The following is a 20,528-nucleotide window of genomic DNA, read 5'->3' on the forward strand; positions in this document are numbered from 1 at the left end:
TATGAGATACATGTTGCTCAAAATATTGTTGGTCACATCAGCTGGTCAAAATTGACCTATGTTCTTTATTTTTTTCTCCTGTGCTATGCTGATATTGAGACCCACTGTAACTTGTAATTTGTCCATTCCTTTTTATTGCAAAGGAGCAGTCAAGGAATGCCTTGATTTGGAAGGATCTCATTTACACTTATGTGGGAAAGGGTAGAAACATACTAGCTATTGTGTAATTGTCATCAGACTAAGTCTCTTCAGCTAGCTCATTGTTCAACCTCTCGTAGTAAATGCTCAAGAAATTTTGATTGACAAATACTTTTTACTTTTCTGTCATAAAACTGTCATGGCAGTCTTTCTGGATTCACTATTTTTCAGCCTGGATGCTATAGTGGGACAGGTACTGAATTTGGAATCAAAAGACCTATATTAGATTCCTGGCCCCATCACTTGCTACCTCTCTGACCTTGGGAAAATCACTTAGCTCCTATGAGCTAAGTTTCCTCATCTGCAAAATGAGAGTGCTGGATTAGATTGCCTGAAGATCTCATATAGATAGTTCTAAGTATGTGGTCCTATATTGCTATGACTGATTGTTTTCATTGTTACCTTGAACTGAAAGTGCAAGCTCAGCATTCAGTTCTGTTGCCTCTGTCTTTGCCAGTGTTACATTTTCCCACCTCTTTTTGCATCAGAATCTTCAATGATATGGATGCACAGATTGACATTTCTACATTAAATCTAATTTCTTTTTTATCATACACAGTTATTCTAGATGCCTCTCCCTCTGGTTAGAGATACATTGTGAAGAGAGAACTGATAAAGTTCTTTCTACCCTAAACACTACTTGATTTATTTCATTGTTGTGACTAGAGCCACCAACATCTTCCTTCTAATATGAATCTCTTGCCAGTTGCCAGTTACTCCCATGACTTTGTGTGTATGTATAGAATCCTTAAAATCATATCTGTTTAGTTATGAACAAAATCGGATTCACAGACATAGCTGTTTTTCTAAAATAACCTTTATGAATCATGTTACCACCTACCCCTCTCTTCTTTATGCCTTAAAAACCTTAGTACAATCCAGCACATGAATCTCATCCTAGTAGAACACAGAAATACAGACACACTAGAAAGACCACTCAGATAATCAGGCTTCTCAGTGCCATTTCTGCTCTCACCTGGCTAATTACTTCTTCATCCAGTGGTATGCTGAAGTCAGCTCATATTGTCTCAAGAACAATTGTTTAAATGTTCATTGTGCTCATTCATACCTCAGAAATAGGCAAATGCTACAAATCAAGGCTTGCCTTACTGTTTTGTTGATTGTCTGGACTTAGGAAAGTGATGGACAGAATAACGAAAATTAAATATAAAAATGTTATCTGTGTCTCCTCTACCCCATCCCAGCCTTCTAACTAAGAAGTTAGTTGTCAGACATTAATACCAGCACATCCCTGTCTCCATCCCATTAACAGACAGCTTGCAGATAGTTGGGAGGATTTAGAAACATTGGTCTCATTGAAGTTTGATCATTTTGAATAAATTATTCCTAATGTCAAAACTCTTGATTCTCCATAGCTTTTTTTTCCAAACTTTTTATTATGGTTAACTTGAAACAGATAAGCATTTACCTATACAAAGAATAGAAAAAAGGAGTGCTTTTGTTTTGTATATTTCAACTTTAATCTAGCAGATCTGACACTGACTACTTGTTTCTGTGTCCCCTTTTCAACTTTTTTCTTTTCTGTGTATTTTCGATGATTCATTTATCTCCTTTCCCCTCATTTCTTCCTCTTTTTTAGTATCTTATTGTCACTTCCCCTCTACTTCCTTCCAACTCTGTCCCCCAAATAAACACCTTATGTTTTAACAAGTATAGTTACACCCCCACGCACAATCTTCATGTGGACAGTGTTTATAAACTATGCCTCATTCTCCACTATCCGTTATCTCTTTGTTAAAAGACAGGAAGCATGATTTACCATCAGTGTTTTAGAAGTGATAGGTCACTTCATTAGTCATTGTTCTTAAGTTTCCATTACTTTTTTACATTTAATGCATACTAATACTGATTCAGAACTGTGTTCTAATCCAGTCTTTCTTGATCAACCTTGATGAGATTTTTATTAGAACTTACTATGTTAAACTGAAACATAGATGAACATTTCATTACTTCTGACATTATTTTAGTAACGTAGGGAACCAAAAAGCAAATAATACCACATTACAGGTCTTTAATCATTTAGAAACATGAGAGAACTCTTTCAGAAAGTATTTAAAATGCAAATTTGTTTTTTGTTTATTTTTAGTAAATTTATTTTTACTAACCGTACGTTCCTCCTAATTTTCCTTAGTTCCTGAAGTTTATACAAAAGAAAAGCCATTGGTTAATTATGAACGGGATTCTGCTGTCTTGAACTGTAACAGTAAAAACTATGTCCCTTTGGAGTGGAAGTGGTATGCTAGTAATGGAAGTGAAAAGGTAGGATTTGATTTTTCTGATCAAAGAAAAAGAAAAACAAGTGAAACTTTTTATTACATCTTTAACAACAGACCCAGGACCTTAGATCTGTTTAAATTTATGAGCTCCATGTTATTCTCTAAGTTAGAATTCTTAGAAAAAACAAATGGCATGAATGGCAAATATGTTATCTTATAGTTAAGAGTTCAGAAATCACTTCTCATCAGGCATAAAACTGACTTTAAAAGATTTAGTAATTTATTCAATCTTTTTGAGAGGAGGGCACAATTCATTAGCCTTTTGCATTTTTAATTGGGGATATGGAGTAATACATCCCTGAGGAAAGATACCTTATTCATTATCATCCCATGTTGTTAACTCTAAAGTTGATAAGGCATTTGCATACTAGATAAAGAGCTATTCTCTAAATCAAGCAGACCTGTGTTCTAGTCCTTTCTGTGACATGTACTGGTTCTGGGAGATTAAACTTGTCGCTTCACCTGTCGGTGATCTACATGAATGCCTAACATTCTAGAATTTTAGAGTGATGGTGGTTGTGTGTGTGTGTGTGTGTGTGTGTGTGTGTGTGTGTATGTATGTGTGTGTGTGTGACAAGAAAATCACAGTTAAAGACTCTTCCTCCCAGCCCTTGAAAGAAATCTGTCAGTCTTTTTCCCATTCCTCCCTCACTACCACTGTAATACAGAGGGAAGGGATGGGGAGGGAATAAGTAGTTACTGTGTTCAGCCACTTTGCTCACTACCTTACAAATATTACCTCTTGTGATCTTTATAACAACCTTGAGAGGTAGGTACTAGATTAACTTCATTTTGCTGATGGAGAAATGAGGCAGACAGAGGTTAGGACCTAACCTAACCATTAGGTGACTTACCCACTTAGTCACACAGCTAGTATGTGTCTGAGATTTTAACTACGGTCTTTTTGACATTACATCCGGCATTCTATCTACTACGCCATATAGCTGCCTCAAACTTAGATTGATTGGAAAAGAAAAACCTCAAGTTTTCCTAAGTTGTTTTTATTTTAACCTGCACACGCATTTATTCTGCCTTAAATGAGATATATAGGTTTTACCAGCTAAATAAGGCAAGATGGTCTAGGAGTGGCAGGTTGCCAAGGGAAGCTAAAGAAAGTCAATTTCCAGTAATCTGGAAGAGTAGGTTGTCCAGTCACCAACTATAAAGACATAGATAATCCACAATGCTCATCACAACCTCTCCATTGTGGATTATGTCACCATTTTATCCTCTCCTCCTCTGCTGTAGCACCTAATTAGGAGTGAAAATAAATTCCTATCAACGACAAACTGCTTTGTCAGATGATACTAGCATGCAGCTGTGCTGAGCTTCCAAATATAAGACATTCCAACACATGCAAGACTGATCTTGTTTCAGCTTTTTGAGGGCAGAGGAATGGGAGTCAATTCTTTTACAGTAAGTTTTCAATGCCATTGTGCAACCAATGGAGATTTTGGTACAGAGGGGTGAAGCCTGTGATAACATTTAGGTGTGACTTTATGATGTCATATCTCCTTGTCTTTGTGCAACAAAGGGAAAAGACCAAGCCATCAATATATGTATCAGACAACATTCATGTGAATGAGTTTGGCTAAATGATGGGATTTCCACAACATTTAAACTGTTATGATCAAACTGCCAGTTATCTGTACATATGATAGGAAAGAGTAGTTGATGGGATCTGGTGCCTAGTATGTACTTAAGAAGTACTTGTTGATTCAGTGTAAACAAAGAATGATATGAAGTTATTTTTATTGTATTTATGAATACAATAAATATATACTCATATTTCTCTCTAGTCCCAGGACCAACCTCCTCTTAAAGGGGCTCCCAGATGGCTGGCAGGAGGTCTTGAGTTTGGATAATAAAAAGCAGGCTACTAGGTCTTAATTAGATCTTGGAAATTGTTTTAACTGAGATATATAGTCATGATAATTCAACCAGTAAACTGATTTATATTATATTGGATAATAGTCCTAGACAGTATCTTAATAGGAGAAACCTTGAAAAGCTAAATAGAATATAGAGGATATTAAGAATTTCTACCCCATCCAAAAAATCCAGAAAAAGGAAAGAGTCAGATTTAAGTGTACTGACATATCATTACTCAAGATGACATCCCATCTTCATCCTGTTCCTACTCTACCAGTGAGTGCTAAAGAAATCATATTTAACCACTGCCCTTTGGTCTTCTGTTAGCAGAGACTGGGGATTTTCTCCTTCAGAGGCATACTTAAAGTAAGATTTCTTTGACTGACCAACAGTTTTCAGATGCTATTCTTGTGTAGTAGGGTCACCTTTTTGTATTTTAAGAATATTTGAGAGAACACGCCTGTTTCTTAATTCTAGCTCTGAAATGTCCGTTTCCCCATAATGATTATGGGATCATGAATTTGAAGAATGTGTAGTTTCAAGGGTTTTTAATGTGTGGTCCTTGAAAGTTACATATATAAAGAAAGGTGTGTGTGTGTGTGTGTGTGTGTGTGTGTGTGTGTGTGTGTGTGTGTGTGTGTAACTGGATTTCAACAAAATTGGTTTTCTTTGTAATTTTTCAGTATTTTCAACATAATTGGTTTTCTTTGTAAGAGTTTAATATTTTGTTCTATCTACTTAAAATCTTTGTTCAGAGAAGGTTTCACCAGCCTGACAAAGGGTTTCACAATAAAAATCAAATTAAGAATCCCTGATTTATCCAAACTGATATTGCAATAAGGGAACAGAAGACTAGAGAGGAGATCTCCTTGTTGAATTTTGGAAACTTGGAAGATGATTCTTTAGAATTACATTTTCTGTTTTGCTTTCCTGGAAATGAGCATTAATAACCCAAGATGAGTGTTACATATAGCAATCAAGTATTAAATGATAACTATGTTATATTCACTGTGCAAAGAATGTTTCATTCTAGAGGTAATCGGAAGCCACTAGAGTAAGGGAATGACAGGGTCAAAGGTGTACTTGAGCAAAATTACTTTGGCGTGTAGGATGGACTGGAATGAAGAGGGATATGAGTCAGGAAAACTCAATTATGAGAGTATTGCAATAGTTGAGTTGTGATGAAGGCTTGAACTAGGGTGGCAGTAGTTTTGTGAGTGGAGAGAAGGGGTCAGATGTGAAAGATGTTTTGAAACTACAAGACTTAATGATTGACTAGATGTATAAGGTGAGGGAGAGTGAGGAGTCCAGGACAATGCTCAGGTTATGAACCTGTGAAACTGGAGGTATTGACCTTTCAATGGAATCATTTGCTTTTAATGATTCAGATGGCTCCTTCTTAATTTTTTCGATGACACATTTTTTTGTTGAGAATATCTCACCTAAACAACTTAATAAATCTAGAAAAATTTTATGAGAGGTGGTCTGGCAAAATTGATAAAGAACTGGCTTTGGAGTCAGGAGGATATGTCTCATGTTGGGCAAGTCACTTGATTCCTACAGTCCCAGACCAATTTATGTCAGTAAGCTAAATCTGAAGACTGAGTGCCGTCTGCTTTGGTAGAGGAAGTTCCTCCTTTAAAATTCCTTCCCAGAAGAAATCATAGGTCCAATTTAAAAACAATTACTCAAACCAAAAAAAATCTACCTACATAATTCTTACACATGTGATTTGAATGTCTCCTTATATTAGGTTCCCATTGATCTTACAATGAAAAACAAGTATGAAATTCTACCATCCAAACATAATGAGACAAAGCTTAAGATAAAACACCTTCAATCAACAGAGGGTGGACTCTACTGGTGCCGCGCTATATTCCTCCTGGGGGAGAGTGAAGGGAAGCAGAACCTCAGAGTGCTGAGCTACCTGGTGCCATTGAAACCATTTCTTGCAGTAACTGCTGAAGTTGTTCTTTTAGTAACGGGCATTTTACTGTATGAGCTGTACACCAAAAGGAGACAGATGCCCTCAGGTAGGAATGTTATTCCAAATATTTCATTATGACCCATCAGTGCACAGTAAAGTTGAAAAAGCTTTAGTTACCCTTACTTTACTCCCAGAGGTGGCTATTGTTAACATGAGTAGCCTTTTATTCTATCCCAGTGCATATATGTATATGTGTGTATATACATATATACATGTATACATAAATATATATATATACATATGTAAATATATATCTTTATATATATATATATATAATATAGAGTACTTTCTAATTTTACTTAGCCTCACTGTTCCCTAAATGAGCCACATACTTTTTATTTATGGTATATAAAAATGTATGCAATAGAATGGATTTTGTGATGGTCCTTCTATATGATACAATGATGCAAAATAAAAAAAATCATTCTTGACTTCAGTTACATATTTTTAATTAAGTAGAAGACTTAGGAGAATCAAAAATTTTGTCAATTTTACTTTTTAAATATAGCATATATACAGGAACCTAAATAGTTTGAGAAACAAATTTTTCATATATAAAGTGTCATCAGTACCACTTTATTTCTTTTCATTAGAAAATTGTAAAACATCATAACTCCATTAAATTATTTATAACTTGAAAAATGCTATGTTAATCATCTTTCACATTCTTTGGAAAAATCCATTTATAGAAAACTGATCATACATGATCCTTGAAATATTGTAAAATAGTCCTGAGATTTAAATTGTTCTTGTTTTTAAACACAGGAGGAAAAGATTTTGAACAAGCAGAACATCTGTAAGTATTAATATGATGTCATGTGAAGCGATGTAGCTGAGCAAAAAGTAAACATTTAATGTGATTGAGACTCTTCCCCACAAAGGTTGACCAACACATCTTGAAATTATTGGTTAGCTCAACTCATAAACAAATAAGAATGGAAAATGGGCATGAATAGGATCATAGGTCCAATTATTTCCTTGTTTTCCTCTTTTCTTATGTAAACAAAGAAATTCTTATAATTTTCATACATGATAGTCCAGCTTTTACTTTATAAATATCCTATAATAAATATAAGTATGCACTTTATATTTATTATAAATATTATGTTTATATTGTATAAATTCATAGAAGTTTCTGTAGAATTTATTATTTGTTCATGACAACTTTATTATATTAATTCATCATTAAATTAGAAAGCATAAATTTATTATATTAATAAGTTAATTACAGTCAGTCTATGTTTTCATATTTATATTTATGATCCTATTTGTGGGTGTATTAAATGTAAATTTATTAATACTAAATAAAATGTTAATAGATTATGACTTCATTACATAAATTTTGTATAAATAAATAATTTATGATATAAAGTTGTGAATTTATATATAAGTAAAATTTATAAATAAAAATTTTACTTTATAAATATTTAATCAATATAAACAGAAGGTTCATGATCTCTCCAAGATGCGAAATCTAAGGCCTAAGAGAGAAAAGAACAAACACACTTGAACTGGAATAATTCTTTTGCAAATTATTAAACTATAAAAGTTAAATTGATATAACTTATCTGTTTTCCTCAATAGTTAAAAATTTTGATAGCTTGTACCAAAAATAGTATCTTCACAACACTAAGATATGTCTAGTTCATTCAGTCAATTCAAAAAATGCGTATTCAGTTGCCTAGAGTTCATCTGTTTAACTCCAGATGACCATATTTGTGACCAATGTCTTATCATATAGACGTCTTAAGGAACTTATGTCACTTCCATTATCCAGACTGGGTGTGGGTTAATCTCTTCTACCTTCTTTTCTTGTCTATGGATTCCTGTCATCAAAATGATTAATAAGAAATTTAATTAAATCTGTCCCTAAGCATTTATTTTCTCTAAAATAGTTTAGATTTATAGTTTATGGATATTTTGTGATGTTCACATATTCTAGGCATCTTTTCTCACTTCTTTTTTTTTTCCTGACTTGATCATTTTGATTTCTTTTTCTGAAAACTGCTTATTCCTATCCTTTGACCATTTAGCTGGGGCCAACTAGGTGGTGCAGCGGATAGAGCACCAGTGCAGGAGTCAGGAGCACCTGAGTTCAAATCTCACCTCAGACACTTGATACTCACTAGCTGTGTGACCTTGGGGAAGTCATTTTACCCCAGTTGCCTCATTCTGGGTCATTTCTAGTCATCCTGATGAATATTTGGTCACTGGATTCAGGAGGAGAAGTGATGCTGGTAATGTGCACAGCCCTCCCTCACTCAAAACAAAGTCAGATGCAAGTCATGTCATCCTTTCTCTGATGGTATGGTCTTCTTCGCCAATGAAGGATGAACACACACACACCAGCTTTGAAAGATAAAATTTCTACTTGTAGAAATGCTCTGGCTATGTAGCGTTTGGAGTGTTTTACATTTCAGAAGTGGGGGTATTACACTTATTGGATATATTGGATATTAACATGTATCTGTTGATTTCTCCATTGATATGTGCACAACATACTTGTCTCTAGCCTAAATTTGATCTGTACCAATTTGCAGAACATTTCTATCTTCCAGTTTAAGCCTAAGAGGATTCTTAAGGGCAACTGCTTTTTGTGCTTTATGGCATAAAATTTAAATACCTTCATGGTAAATCCCAGAATTACAAAACTTTTTCATTTGGCCAAAGGAATTGCTGTGAAGGCTACCCTTCTTAAATTGTGTACTACTGCAAACTTAGCCAATCTGGTCCTCAGTCAGCAGTATGTCACCAAGCCATTTAATGGAACTTCTCTAGCTTGGTGACGCCCTTGACCTGGGGGAAGTAGGTAGTTTTTGGAAGACTCAATCATGCATTGATACTCTCTATATGATATTAACTGATGTCCTGATATGATAACTGATCTTGATATAGGTTATGTAGAGTAAGCATGTGATGATTGTCTTTTTTTGTTTAAATTTCATGCAGAAAATCAGAAGATCACAATGGAGTACAGAAGAATAATCAGACAACCAGGCACAGAAAGAGTGAAGTCACTGTGAATCTATCCTCCAATTAAAGGTAAAATTAACTTCTAGCTATACGATGGATATACACATTTTTTCTTGTTTCATAAAATGACCCAGAAATTTGTAATACTTGTTCGTATTTTTGGCACAAATTATGTAAAAGAAACATGAATTTTAGTCAAAAATTAAAATAAGTCATAGTCATGATGCCTATTTCCATAGAAGGGCACGTAACCCTGCCTGAAAACTAAATCATGGTGGTTTTGCCTTCTTCCCACCTTGATCTCATTGTGCTTTTTTTCTGCTTTTTTTCCAGACTGTGATGCATTCACATCCTCTGTAATATAAGCTTCTTAGTCCACTTCTTATTTTTTTTTTTGTGCTGAGAGGAATGAATAAATTCATTCTTTTTTTCCACCAATTTTACCCCAGTTTCTTTACTGATTATTCTGCTTGTATCTTCTTCTGTATGGTAACATTTGTGAATTTAGTTTAGAGGCTTTATTTGGGTAAATTTTGTGATTCTCACGCTCCTCCAGCACTGTTTCATCAATGTTATACAATCCTTATAATAATGCTACTTGTCAAAGAAAATGTCATTAATCATTTTTAAAATACTTTATTTAATTCAGGAAATTTCAAGTCAGCAAAAGAAAAATCGTTTAATAATGAAGAATCCTGGGAAGTTGTGTTCTCACAGTTGCACATTTCAAGATTGTTTATACTTTCTTTTTAAGAGTATATGGTTTTTCTCATTGTTGCTTTAAAGAATGAAATACCATGCAATAGAAACATGATGTCATCCCTGTACTGGATAAGTTACTTCAGTAGTAGCATATCCGTATTTCAGTGTTGCAAGTGTATTTCTATGCTGTGATTATTTCACAGTATTAGTGAAAAGCAGAAGTATTATTGCTATTTGGATATTCAGATATTAACTTTTTTTAAGTAAAATGATGCTCAGCAGGATGTTCCCTAGTGTTATGAAAAATCTTAGCTTTTTGCTTTTTCTCAAAGAATATACCAGATACCAGTGAACATCCTTAGTAGATCCTTGTGCTTTGAAAACAAAAACAATCACCAAAGATAACATTAAAAGGAAAGCCTGTACCATGTGTCTTAATAAAATACTGAAATATTTTTGAAGGGATAACAAAATGAAGGATGCCTATTTGGAAAAAAATAGGTAAATTAAAGGGTCACTCTTAGTGAAAATTTATTTTATTAAGTTGAGAAAGGCAGCATATCATACTGACTAGAGAATTGGCCTTGAATCCAGGAAGATCAGGGTTCGTTTCCTGTCCCTAATGAATAGTGACTCTGTGACCCCACTCAAGTTATCCAACTTCTCAGAGGTCTAGGCATCTCCTTAAACTCTTAAAGTTGTATAGAAAGTGCCAACATCCCATTGGTAGAGAGGATTTCCTTCTTACAGCATTCTCTATACCATTGAAATCATAGATCCAGTTCCCATCCCTTATTGGGAAAGCAATGCCTTCTTCCTTTGTTAACGATTGTAGCCTATTTCCCATAAAAAAATACCCTTTTACCTGTAAATCTTAGTATATGTAAGCATGGAAAGAAATATATTTTTTATATCATTTGATTAGATTCATATCTTGTCACTCCTCCCCCCCAAACCAAGATCAGTTTGTATTATTTCTTATTCCCTTACCTTCTCACATTGGGGTCAAAGTGCTCCCTAGTTTTAGTGGGGGGCAGCTATTTAAAATTCAAAGACCATCATCTGGGACCCACAGGAGATGTCCAGAGATTTTATACTTTGCATCTGGCTACCCTAGACTGGCTCTTTGGCTAATTATTAGGTTTGTTATGTAGCATTACTATTAGAGATGCCTGGTCCTTGATGTGACATCTAGAGATGATTGCTTTTATACCTCTTAATATGTAATTCTGGGATTTCCCCACAGCCCTGACTTGCTCCAGAAGGCTGAGATTGAACACAGTGTATTTACTACACCTCAAAGAGTTGAATATTATGCTAATTCCCTAGGTGTTATTTTTCCCAGCCTGTCTAACCTTTTTTATTTCAATGACTAATCTAAATACCTAATCAATCAGTCCATCTACAAACATTTTTGAAGTGTCTTCCATATTCTAGGCCCTGTATTAAATACCGAAGATACAAAGGCAAAAAGCAAAGTGGCCTCTGTCTTCAAGAAGCTAAGGCATTGTTACATATTCCATATAATTCCATGCAGTTCCTTGGCTAACAGAAGTTATGTGACACTCTGAGTGAACTAGTAGACTTTCATGTCTCATTTAGAATGAGATGTTCTTTAAAAGTTCTTCCTAAAAGAAAAAGAACATTTTTTTGGTCATTTTTTTGTTGGTTTTAAAATCCTTTTGTTGTAGATACTCGTGGTGTATATATCTCCAAATATTTGTTTATTATGTTTATTCCAAATCAAAGGGGATGTGGGTCTAGGTGATGTTTCTAATATCAGTATCTTTGATTTTAATTAAAGTCATATTATAAGTAATGTTTTATTTTGCTTATTTTGTATTTTATGTGTCTTGTCCAAATGTTTTTGACAACAAAAAGCTAGTTTCTCTCTTTTTAAATAAAGGTACTATAGTTAAAATATTACTATCATCTTTATAGAAATTCAATTTGGATTTTATTCTGTTATTTAGCTTTGAATACTCTGAAAAATAAACTAATTCTCCAGAGACAGTCTTTTTATCACTTAGTCACTGAGTAAGCATTTGTTAGATGCTTACTATATGCTGGGCAAATAGCTTAAATCTGTTAAGCAGTGGGAGACTACTTGTTCTGATTTAGCTTGTTTAACCCCAGTTGCAAGCATGAATAAATTTCATTGATTCCTGGCAATATGGTTAACAAGATAAAAAAAAATGTAAGGATTGTAGCTGACTTTGTCATGCCCATACCTCTAGTCTGCTCTTTGGGTTCTCCCAGGTGTGCCTGCTGCAGAATGGAGATGGGAGCAAAGGGTAGATTTTTTTAGTGATAGTAGCAAGAGAGGTGCATTGTAGTATTATTGAGAATCCTATTCTAGCATTGTGGAATGAGAGCTAAGTAGCAGACATGGAGAGTATACCTGGCTTGAGTTGCAGGTTACTCAGTTCCCCTATACTAGCTTGAAAATGTAGATGTTCCTCATAGTAGAATGCACTGGGAGAAGGGGAAAAGGGAAAGGTAGAATAGGACAAATTATCTGACATAAGAGGCCTGGAAGAGATTTTATAGCAGATGGGGGAAGCAGGGAGGGTAGTGAATGACCCTTAACTCTCATCAGAATTGGCCCAAAGAGGGAATAATATACACACTCAGTTGCATGTAGAAATCTGTCTTATACAGGAAAGTAGGAAGGGAAAGGGATGAAAGAAGAAGGTCTGGGGTTAGGGAGGGAACTGATAGAAGGGAGGGTAGTTTAGCAGAGGTAAAAGTCAGAAACAAAACACTTGAGAATGGATAGAATAAAAGGAGAGAGAGAATAGGATAAATAATATAAACAGGGAGAAAAATAGGATGGAAGGAAATGCATAGTTGGAAATCATTACTGTGGGGAAAAATTACAGTGAGTTTCTGTGAAGATTTCATTTCTCAAACATGGAAAATGGAATCAAATTTGTAGAAATAATAGTCATTCCACAATTGATAAATGGTTAAACAGGCAGTTTTCAGGCAAAGTAATCAAAGTTATATGAAAGAAATGCTCTAAATAATTTTTGAGAGGAACGCAAATTAAGACAACTGAGCTGCTATCTCATACCTGTCAGATTGACATTATATGACAGGAAAGGAAATGACAAATGTTGGAGGGGATGTGGGAAAGTTAAAACACTAATGTACTATTAGTGAAGTTATATATTGATTCAACTACTCTGGAGTGCAATTTGGAAGTATACCCAAAGAGTTATAAAAGCATGCATTGACCAAGCATTACCACTACTAGGTCTGTATCCCAAAGAGATTTAAAAAAAAAAAGGAAAAGGACCTATATGTACAAAAATTTATAGCAGCTCTCCTAGTTGATGGCAAAGAATTGTAAATTGAGAGGATGTCCATCAATTAAGGAATGACTGCACAAATTGTGGTGTCTGAATGCTATTGTGCTTTATTTTTTTTAATATATAATTTATTTATTTTTCAATTCTCCACATTCACTTCCCCAAGAATTTGAATTCAAAATTTTCTCCCCATCTCTCCCCACCCCCCCACCTCAGGACACCATAGATCCCATGCACCCCTTCCTCCAGTCTGTCCTCCCTTGTATTATCCACCCTTCTTCCATCCCCTTACCCTCTATTTTCCTATAGGGCAAAATAGATTTCTATACTCCATTGCCTGTATATCTTAATTTCCCGTTGCAAGCTAAAACAATTTTTAACATTCATTATTAAAACTTTGAGTTCCATATTCTCTCTCTCCCTCCCCACCCACCCTCACTGAGAAAGCAAGCAGTTCAATATAGGTTATACATGTGTAATAATGCAAAACACTTCCATAACACTCATGTTGTAAAAGACTAACCACATTAACTCTGTCCTATCCTGCCCTCAATTTATTCCATTCTCTCCCCTTCCCCCTTGCCTTCCTGCAGGGTAAAATAGATTTCCATATCCAATTGAGTGTGTGTTACTCCTCCTTCAGCCAAATCCCATCAGAGTAAGGCTCACTTATTTCCTTTCATCTCCCCCCTCTTCCCCTCCATTGTAAAAGCTCTTTCTTCCCTCTTTCATGTGAGATGATTTGCTACATTCTACCTCTCATTCCTAGTACATTCCATTCAACAGTAAATTTTTTTGGGTATTCTTTCATATTCAGCTCACCCTGTGCCCTCTGTCTATGTGTGTGTGTATGTATTATACATAAATACACACATATACATACCTACATATACCCATGCATACCTTTGTTTTAGCAAGCTGTTGACTTGTTTTTCATGATTTTTTTTCATCACTCTCATTTTTCCTCCACCTTTCTTACTTGATTTTCAAAATCCTTTTTGAGCTCTTCCATGCTCTGAGACCTTTGCATACTGTTTTTGGAAGCTTTTGATGTAGGAGCCTTGACTTTGATGTCTTCCTCTGATGGTATGCTTTGTTCTTCCTCATCCAAAAGATTGGAAGAAAATACCTTTTCACCCAGAAAGTATTTTTTTCCCTCTTTTTGGGGCATTTTATCAGCCAGTTACTTGACTTGAGTCCTTTGTCAAGTGGAGGGTATGCTACCCTAGGCTTCAGAGATTTTGTGCAGCTGTTCTCTGTGATATCTCTAGGGACCTGTAAGTTCTCAGTTCCTCCAAGGTGGCACAATCAAGGGAGGAGTTCACTTTTCTCTTGCCCTGCACCGTGGTCTATGAGCAACCACAAACACTCTTTTTCTGCCCTGGAACTGTGAGTAGGGTTCCCTCTCCACAGCTGCCACCAGCTCCATACACCAAGACCACCACTCAGGACTGAGACCCAGATCAGTTGCTTGATTCCCTCAAGTTCTTTAAGCTGAGTGCTCCAAAAGTAGGCGCTGCTGCTGCAGTGATTGCCCCCACCCCAGGGCTGTACTTAGCTCCTTTCTCACTGAGGTGAAAGAGCTTTGTTATTGATCTTTGAAGCTGTCTTTGGCAGTTGTGGGTCGAGAAATCTGGGAACTGCAGCTGCTACCCGTGATTCCATGCCCTGAAGACTGATGCAGTCCTGTCTGTGAGGCGTGGCCCAGGTGGGACTAGTGGGGTGCTCCAAGTACAATGTGATAGACCCTTTCTGTTGGCCTGCCAGGCTGTCTTGGGCTGGAAATATGCTTCACGCTATCATTTTGTGATTTTTGCTGCTATAGAATTTGTTTAGAGTAATTTTTTACAGATATTTTATGGATTATTGGGGGAGAGGTAGAGAAGGTCTCCTACTCTTCCATCTTGGCTACATACCTGCCCCTACCAAAAGCCCCTGGGGGAATTGAGCAGCTTATCTGAATCCCAGCCTGCAGTGCTGGCTTAGTGGAACTGGAGGCCAGGTGGCTGTGGAGAGAAAACTCTACTACTCGCAGATTCTGGGCACAAAAGTTTCTGGGTGCTCCCAGACTAGTGTACATGCTTGACTGTGCTGCCAGTGAGGAGAAGAATGCTTTAAAAAGCAGAGTTAACCAAATGAAAATCAGGTTCAAAAGTTCACTGAAGAAAATAGTTCTTTAAAAATTAGAATGGAACAGATGGAGGCTAATGACTTTATGAGAAATCAAGAAATCACAAAACAAAACCAAATGAATGAAAAAATGGAAGATAATGTGAAATATCTCATTGGAGAAACAATTGACTGGGAAAATAGATCCAGGAAAGACAATTTAAAAATTATGGGGCTACCTGAAAGCCATGACCGAAAAAAAAAAGCCTAGACATCATCTTTCATGAAATTATCAAGGAAAACTGCCCTGATATTGTAGAACCAGGGGGCAAAATAAATATTGAAAGAATCCACCAATCACCTCCTGAAAGAGGTCCAAAAAGAGAAACTCCTAGGAATATTGTAGCCAAATTCTAGAGTTCCCAGGTCAAGGAGAAAATGTTGCAAGCAACTAGAAAGAAACAATTTGAGTACTGTGGAAATACAATCAGGATAACACAAGATCTAGCAGCTTCTACATTAAGGGACTGAAGGGCATGGAATAGGATATTCTAGAAGTCAAAGGAAGTAGGACTAAAACCAAGAATCACCCACCCAGCAAAAATACTTCAGGGGAAAAAAAATGGTATTTCAATGAAATAGAGGGCTTTCAAGCATCCTTGATATAAAGACCAGGACTGAAAAGAAAATTTGACTTTTCACACACAAGAATCAAGGGAATCATGAAAACATAAGCAGGAAAGACAAATCTTAAGGGACTTACTAAAACTGAACTGTTTACATTCTTACATGGAAAGACAATATTTGTAACTCTTGAAACTTTTTTTAGTATCTGGGTAGTTGGTGGGATTACACATACCCCCCTCCCCGCCCCCCCCAGCACAGGGTGAGTCAAATAAGATGAGATCATACCTTAAAAAAATGAAATTAAGGGCTGAGAGAGAAATATTGGGAGAAAGAAAAATGGAATGGGGCAAATAATCTCTCATAAAAGAGGCAAGTAAAAGACTTTTCAGTGGAGGGAAAAAGGGGGGAGGTGAGAGGAAAAACATGAAGCTTACTCGTTACATTCAACTGAAGGAAGGAATAAAACACTCATTTTGGTATGAAAACCTATCTTAACAATACAGGAAAGTGGGGGAGAAGGGGATAAGCAGGTTGGGGGGGATGATGGAAGGGAGGATAATGGGAGGAGGGGGCAATTAGAAGTCAACATTCTTAGGGAGGGACAAGGTCAAAAGAGAGAGCAGAAGAAATGGGGGGCAGGATAGGATGTAGGGAAATATAGTTAGTCTTATACAACATGACTATTATGGAAGTCATTTGCAAAGCTACACAGATATGGCCTATGTTGAATTACTTGCCTTCCCAAAGGGAATGGGTGGGGAGGGAGGGAAGAGGAGAAGTTGGAACTCAAAGTTTTAGGAACAACTGTTGAGTATTGTTCTTACATACAACTAGGAAATGAGATGTACAGGTAATGGGATATAGAAATTTATTTTGCCCTACAGGACAAAAGAGAAGATGGGGATAAAGGAAGGGAGGGAATGTTAGAAGGGAGGGCAGATTGGTGATAGGGGTAATTAGAATGTTTGGCGTTTTGGGATGGGGGAGGGGAGAGGTGGGGAGAAAATTTGGAACTCAAAATTTTGTGGAAATGAATATTGAAAACTTAAATTAAAAAAAAGTGAGCAGCTTGCTGTCAGAAAAACATGGAAAGACATGAACTGATTCAAAGTGAATTGAGCAGAATATTATACATAGTAACAGCAATATTGCATGATGATTAATTTTGAATTACCCAGCTATTCTCAGCAATACAATTATCCAATACAGTTCTGTAGGACTTATCATGAAAAGTGCTGTCTATATCCAGAAAAAGAACTGGTAAAGCCTGAATGCTGATTAAAGATTTTTCTTTATTATTTTTTTTGTCTTTTTTTCACAAAATGATTTACTTGGAAATGTGTTTTTGTATGACTACACACGTATAACCTACGTCAAGTTGCTTTGCCTTCTCAGTGAGTGGAGGAGGGTGAGAATTTGGAATTCAGATTTAAAAAAAAAAATTAAAATTGTTTTTACCTGTGATTGTGGAAAAATAAAATATTAAATAAGAAAAATGTATCCACATGTTGCTTTGGGTGACTTCAACTGGAAAAACTACTTTAGAGTAATGTTGACCAGAAGACTAATGTATTTTGTGATTCATTGCTACCTTACTAAATGCTAATATTTCTTTAAAATGATAATGTAGTGCATGACCATTGCCTAAATGGAACTCAAGGCAAGGCATTTTTTAATAATGATGTCTCCCAATATTTTTGTAGCATCTTAGACTTTTCAAAGCGTTTTCCTTATATGTGCTCAAGAATTATCATCCCTATTTTCGAGATGAACTCAGGCTCTGAGATTTCCATGACAATTGGACTAGTAAGTGACTTGGGTAGCATTTGAAGCCAAGTCTCATCTGTATTCTTATCTGTGATAACACTTCATGCTGAGGCATAAATTCTTTAGGATTGTGTGTAAAGATCCCGGATGTTTGAAATTCTTGTTCCCCCATCATATCGGCAGTATTGCTATTGTAGAAGAAGAAAGTCAGTAATTAAAATGCATACAGAGATACACACCAAGGAAGGAAATGGTGACCTGGCTTGGAAATGAAATTATGAAAATTATTAATGAATACACCTAGACTTGATCATTGTTTTAAAAAGTTTATTGATATTAGCGAGCAATCAAAGAAGTTGTGACAGTCCTGACTCCATGTTTGTTAATTACAGTCATGTTCGTTATAGATGAACATTGCTGAATGACAGTGCCATCTCTAAGTGATATCTCCCAGCTCATGCTACTGCATTTTGTTGTTTGGAGCACTGAAAGGAGTTGTGGCAGTCCTGACTCCATGCTTGTTAATTACAGTCATGTACGCTACAGATGAGCACTGTTGAATGAAAGTGCCATCTCTAAATGATATCTCCCAGCTCATGCTACTGCATTTTGTTGTTTGGGAGTACTGTAAGTCTAAATATACTTCAGTTGCTTTCAACATAAATGATCACTTAGATCAGTTCTGTTCAAGGAAACTATCAGTTGTTACTTCATAGGAAATACTCAGCCAAGCTAGCTGTTTGACTGAATAGATCAGTTCATTAAGTCCAAGTAAGTGATGTGTTCAATAGTCCTGAGAAGACATAGCTTAAAACAGTTTTAGCTCTGCAAGATAATAATTGGTGCTCTTTCTCTCTTCTGTTCACACTGCTTTCTCTCTACTCCATTGCTCTCATCTAGTTAGTGTGAAATAATTTGCAAGGAAGAAAAATTGCTGTTTCATAGTAGTCTAAAATATTCATACAGTGAATTGATTTTTTTAAAGTAGCCTTGCTCACTATGTTTTTCCCCCTCCTGGAAAAAGTTTTATGGATAAGTGTGTTGTATCAGTAGAAGATATTCCCTGAATAATCAAGTGAAGCTGCACCTTTTCCAGAATCTTCAGATGGGTTACATTTTAAGAGAAAACAAATGATCTTCCTGGCCAAGTTCATGGACATGTTAAATGGATTGACTAATGATGGACTGAGCTAGCCAAATGATTCTAGTGCCTCAGCTGCTCCATGATGTTACACACTTGGGAAAAAATTCATTAAATTTGTCATGCTAATAGTGTACTATCTCAGCGTAATAAATAAAGCCTCATTTAGTTTGTCAGTGGCATACTTCTAAAATATCTAAAAGTATCTCTTTTCAGGGTAATGTACAAATTCAATGGAAAGTCATTGATTTTGCTTAATTGGTAGGAAACCCTGAATTAGAGAAAAGTCGGAACTACAGAATATTTTCAAAGAGAAATGTTGGTTGTACTCTTTATGAGAATGAGGACATAATGAAAATTAGTGAGTAAACATAACTCCTACTGACTTCCTTTAATGACCAAATAAGAAGCCTTCCTGATTTGCCCTTTTTGTGTGTGGATAGTTGTAAAGTGCTTTAAATGGTTGGGCATCCTTTTCTTCCCTAAGTCTTTTTAATATCTTCATTTATTTCAGAATCTTTTTTCCCCCACTGAGAATGAAAACATTGACCTCAGACTGACTCATGTTTTAACTTACAAATTCCCAATCAGTCTCAATTAGTGAGACGTGTGTGTGTGTTTGCTGTGGTACTGCATGTTCAAATAGGTAGTATGATGAGCAATTGTGCTTGGTCCTTGCCTTGAAAGACAATACAGATGGCTACTTTTTAAAAAAAAATTGACTCAAAGGAAATAAGAATAAACTAGCAGAATTTTCTGTTCTTCATCAAATTCATTAATAATATAAACAAGACAACCAATTATCAGTTCTCATGGCAGTTTCTCTGGCTTTTCAGAGTCATGGGTATAGATTTCTACTTAGGTATTTTATCATTCAGCTGTCTTATTTATAGGATGAGGAATCAATCTTTCATTAAGCAAAGAACCACTTAAAATGGAAGTAGGCAGAAATATTATACTTACATGGCATAGTGTCTAGTATAGAGTAGCAGTACAGTAAGCATTTGAAATGACTGGAAGGGACCATACTGACCCACATTCATTTTATAGTTTGAGAGACTTAAGATGCAAGGAGATGAAATCATTCACTAGAAATCACAGAAAGCAATTAGCTGAGCCAGAATCAGGACTCATATCCTCCTAACTCAAAATTCAGTACAGTACCCTTCTTGAATGAGTAATTTTTTCTCTCACCATTAAACCATGAAGTGACTGCCATTCACCACCCATGTGACAGTCATAAAACTTTTTGGGGTCTCAGTTTCCTGACCTGTACAGTTAGGGTATTCTACTCTAAATCTATGATTTGGTTGTTATAGTAAAGAATTAAAGTCATGAAGTCACTATTAAGTCTTCCCTCTTTGATCATAATAAAACAATTGTCAATCCACACATTTTTCTCTTCTTGGGATTTTTTTTTTAAATGGGCTAATTACAAGGATATTATTGACAAATGTAGCTGTTATCTGGCCTATGGATTTTTGTTTGTCAACTTAAGGATTTGAATTTAAATGTAAAATAATAAGATATGTATAACGAAC

General features: G+C 35.7%; 1 protein-coding gene across 7 annotated transcripts in view; it reads left to right on the forward strand.

Annotated features, from left to right (window-relative positions):
• The window catches only part of EMB (embigin), a 247,050-nt gene that overhangs the window by 118,672 nt on the left and 107,850 nt on the right, over positions 1 to 20,528 (forward strand). For 3 of the 7 annotated variants that reach the window (XM_072605669.1, XM_072605670.1, XM_072605673.1), the window contains exons 5-8: positions 2,351 to 2,478; positions 6,121 to 6,400; positions 7,120 to 7,150; positions 9,304 to 9,396. In XM_072605669.1, coding sequence (XP_072461770.1) covers positions 2,351 to 2,478; positions 6,121 to 6,400; positions 7,120 to 7,150; positions 9,304 to 9,394 — 530 coding nt within the window. In that variant the 3' untranslated portion in view covers positions 9,395 to 9,396. Of the gene's footprint in view, positions 1 to 2,350; positions 2,479 to 6,120; positions 6,401 to 7,119; positions 7,151 to 9,303; positions 9,397 to 9,660; positions 9,771 to 9,976; positions 11,849 to 20,528 lie in introns of those variants that run through there. The other 4 variants (XM_072605668.1, XM_072605672.1, XM_072605671.1 and 1 more) reach the window with 2 other exon arrangements.

This window comes from Notamacropus eugenii, chromosome 4 (assembly GCF_028372415.1).
Source record: "Notamacropus eugenii isolate mMacEug1 chromosome 4, mMacEug1.pri_v2, whole genome shotgun sequence".
In the NCBI taxonomy this organism is placed as follows: domain Eukaryota; kingdom Metazoa; phylum Chordata; class Mammalia; order Diprotodontia; family Macropodidae; genus Notamacropus; species Notamacropus eugenii.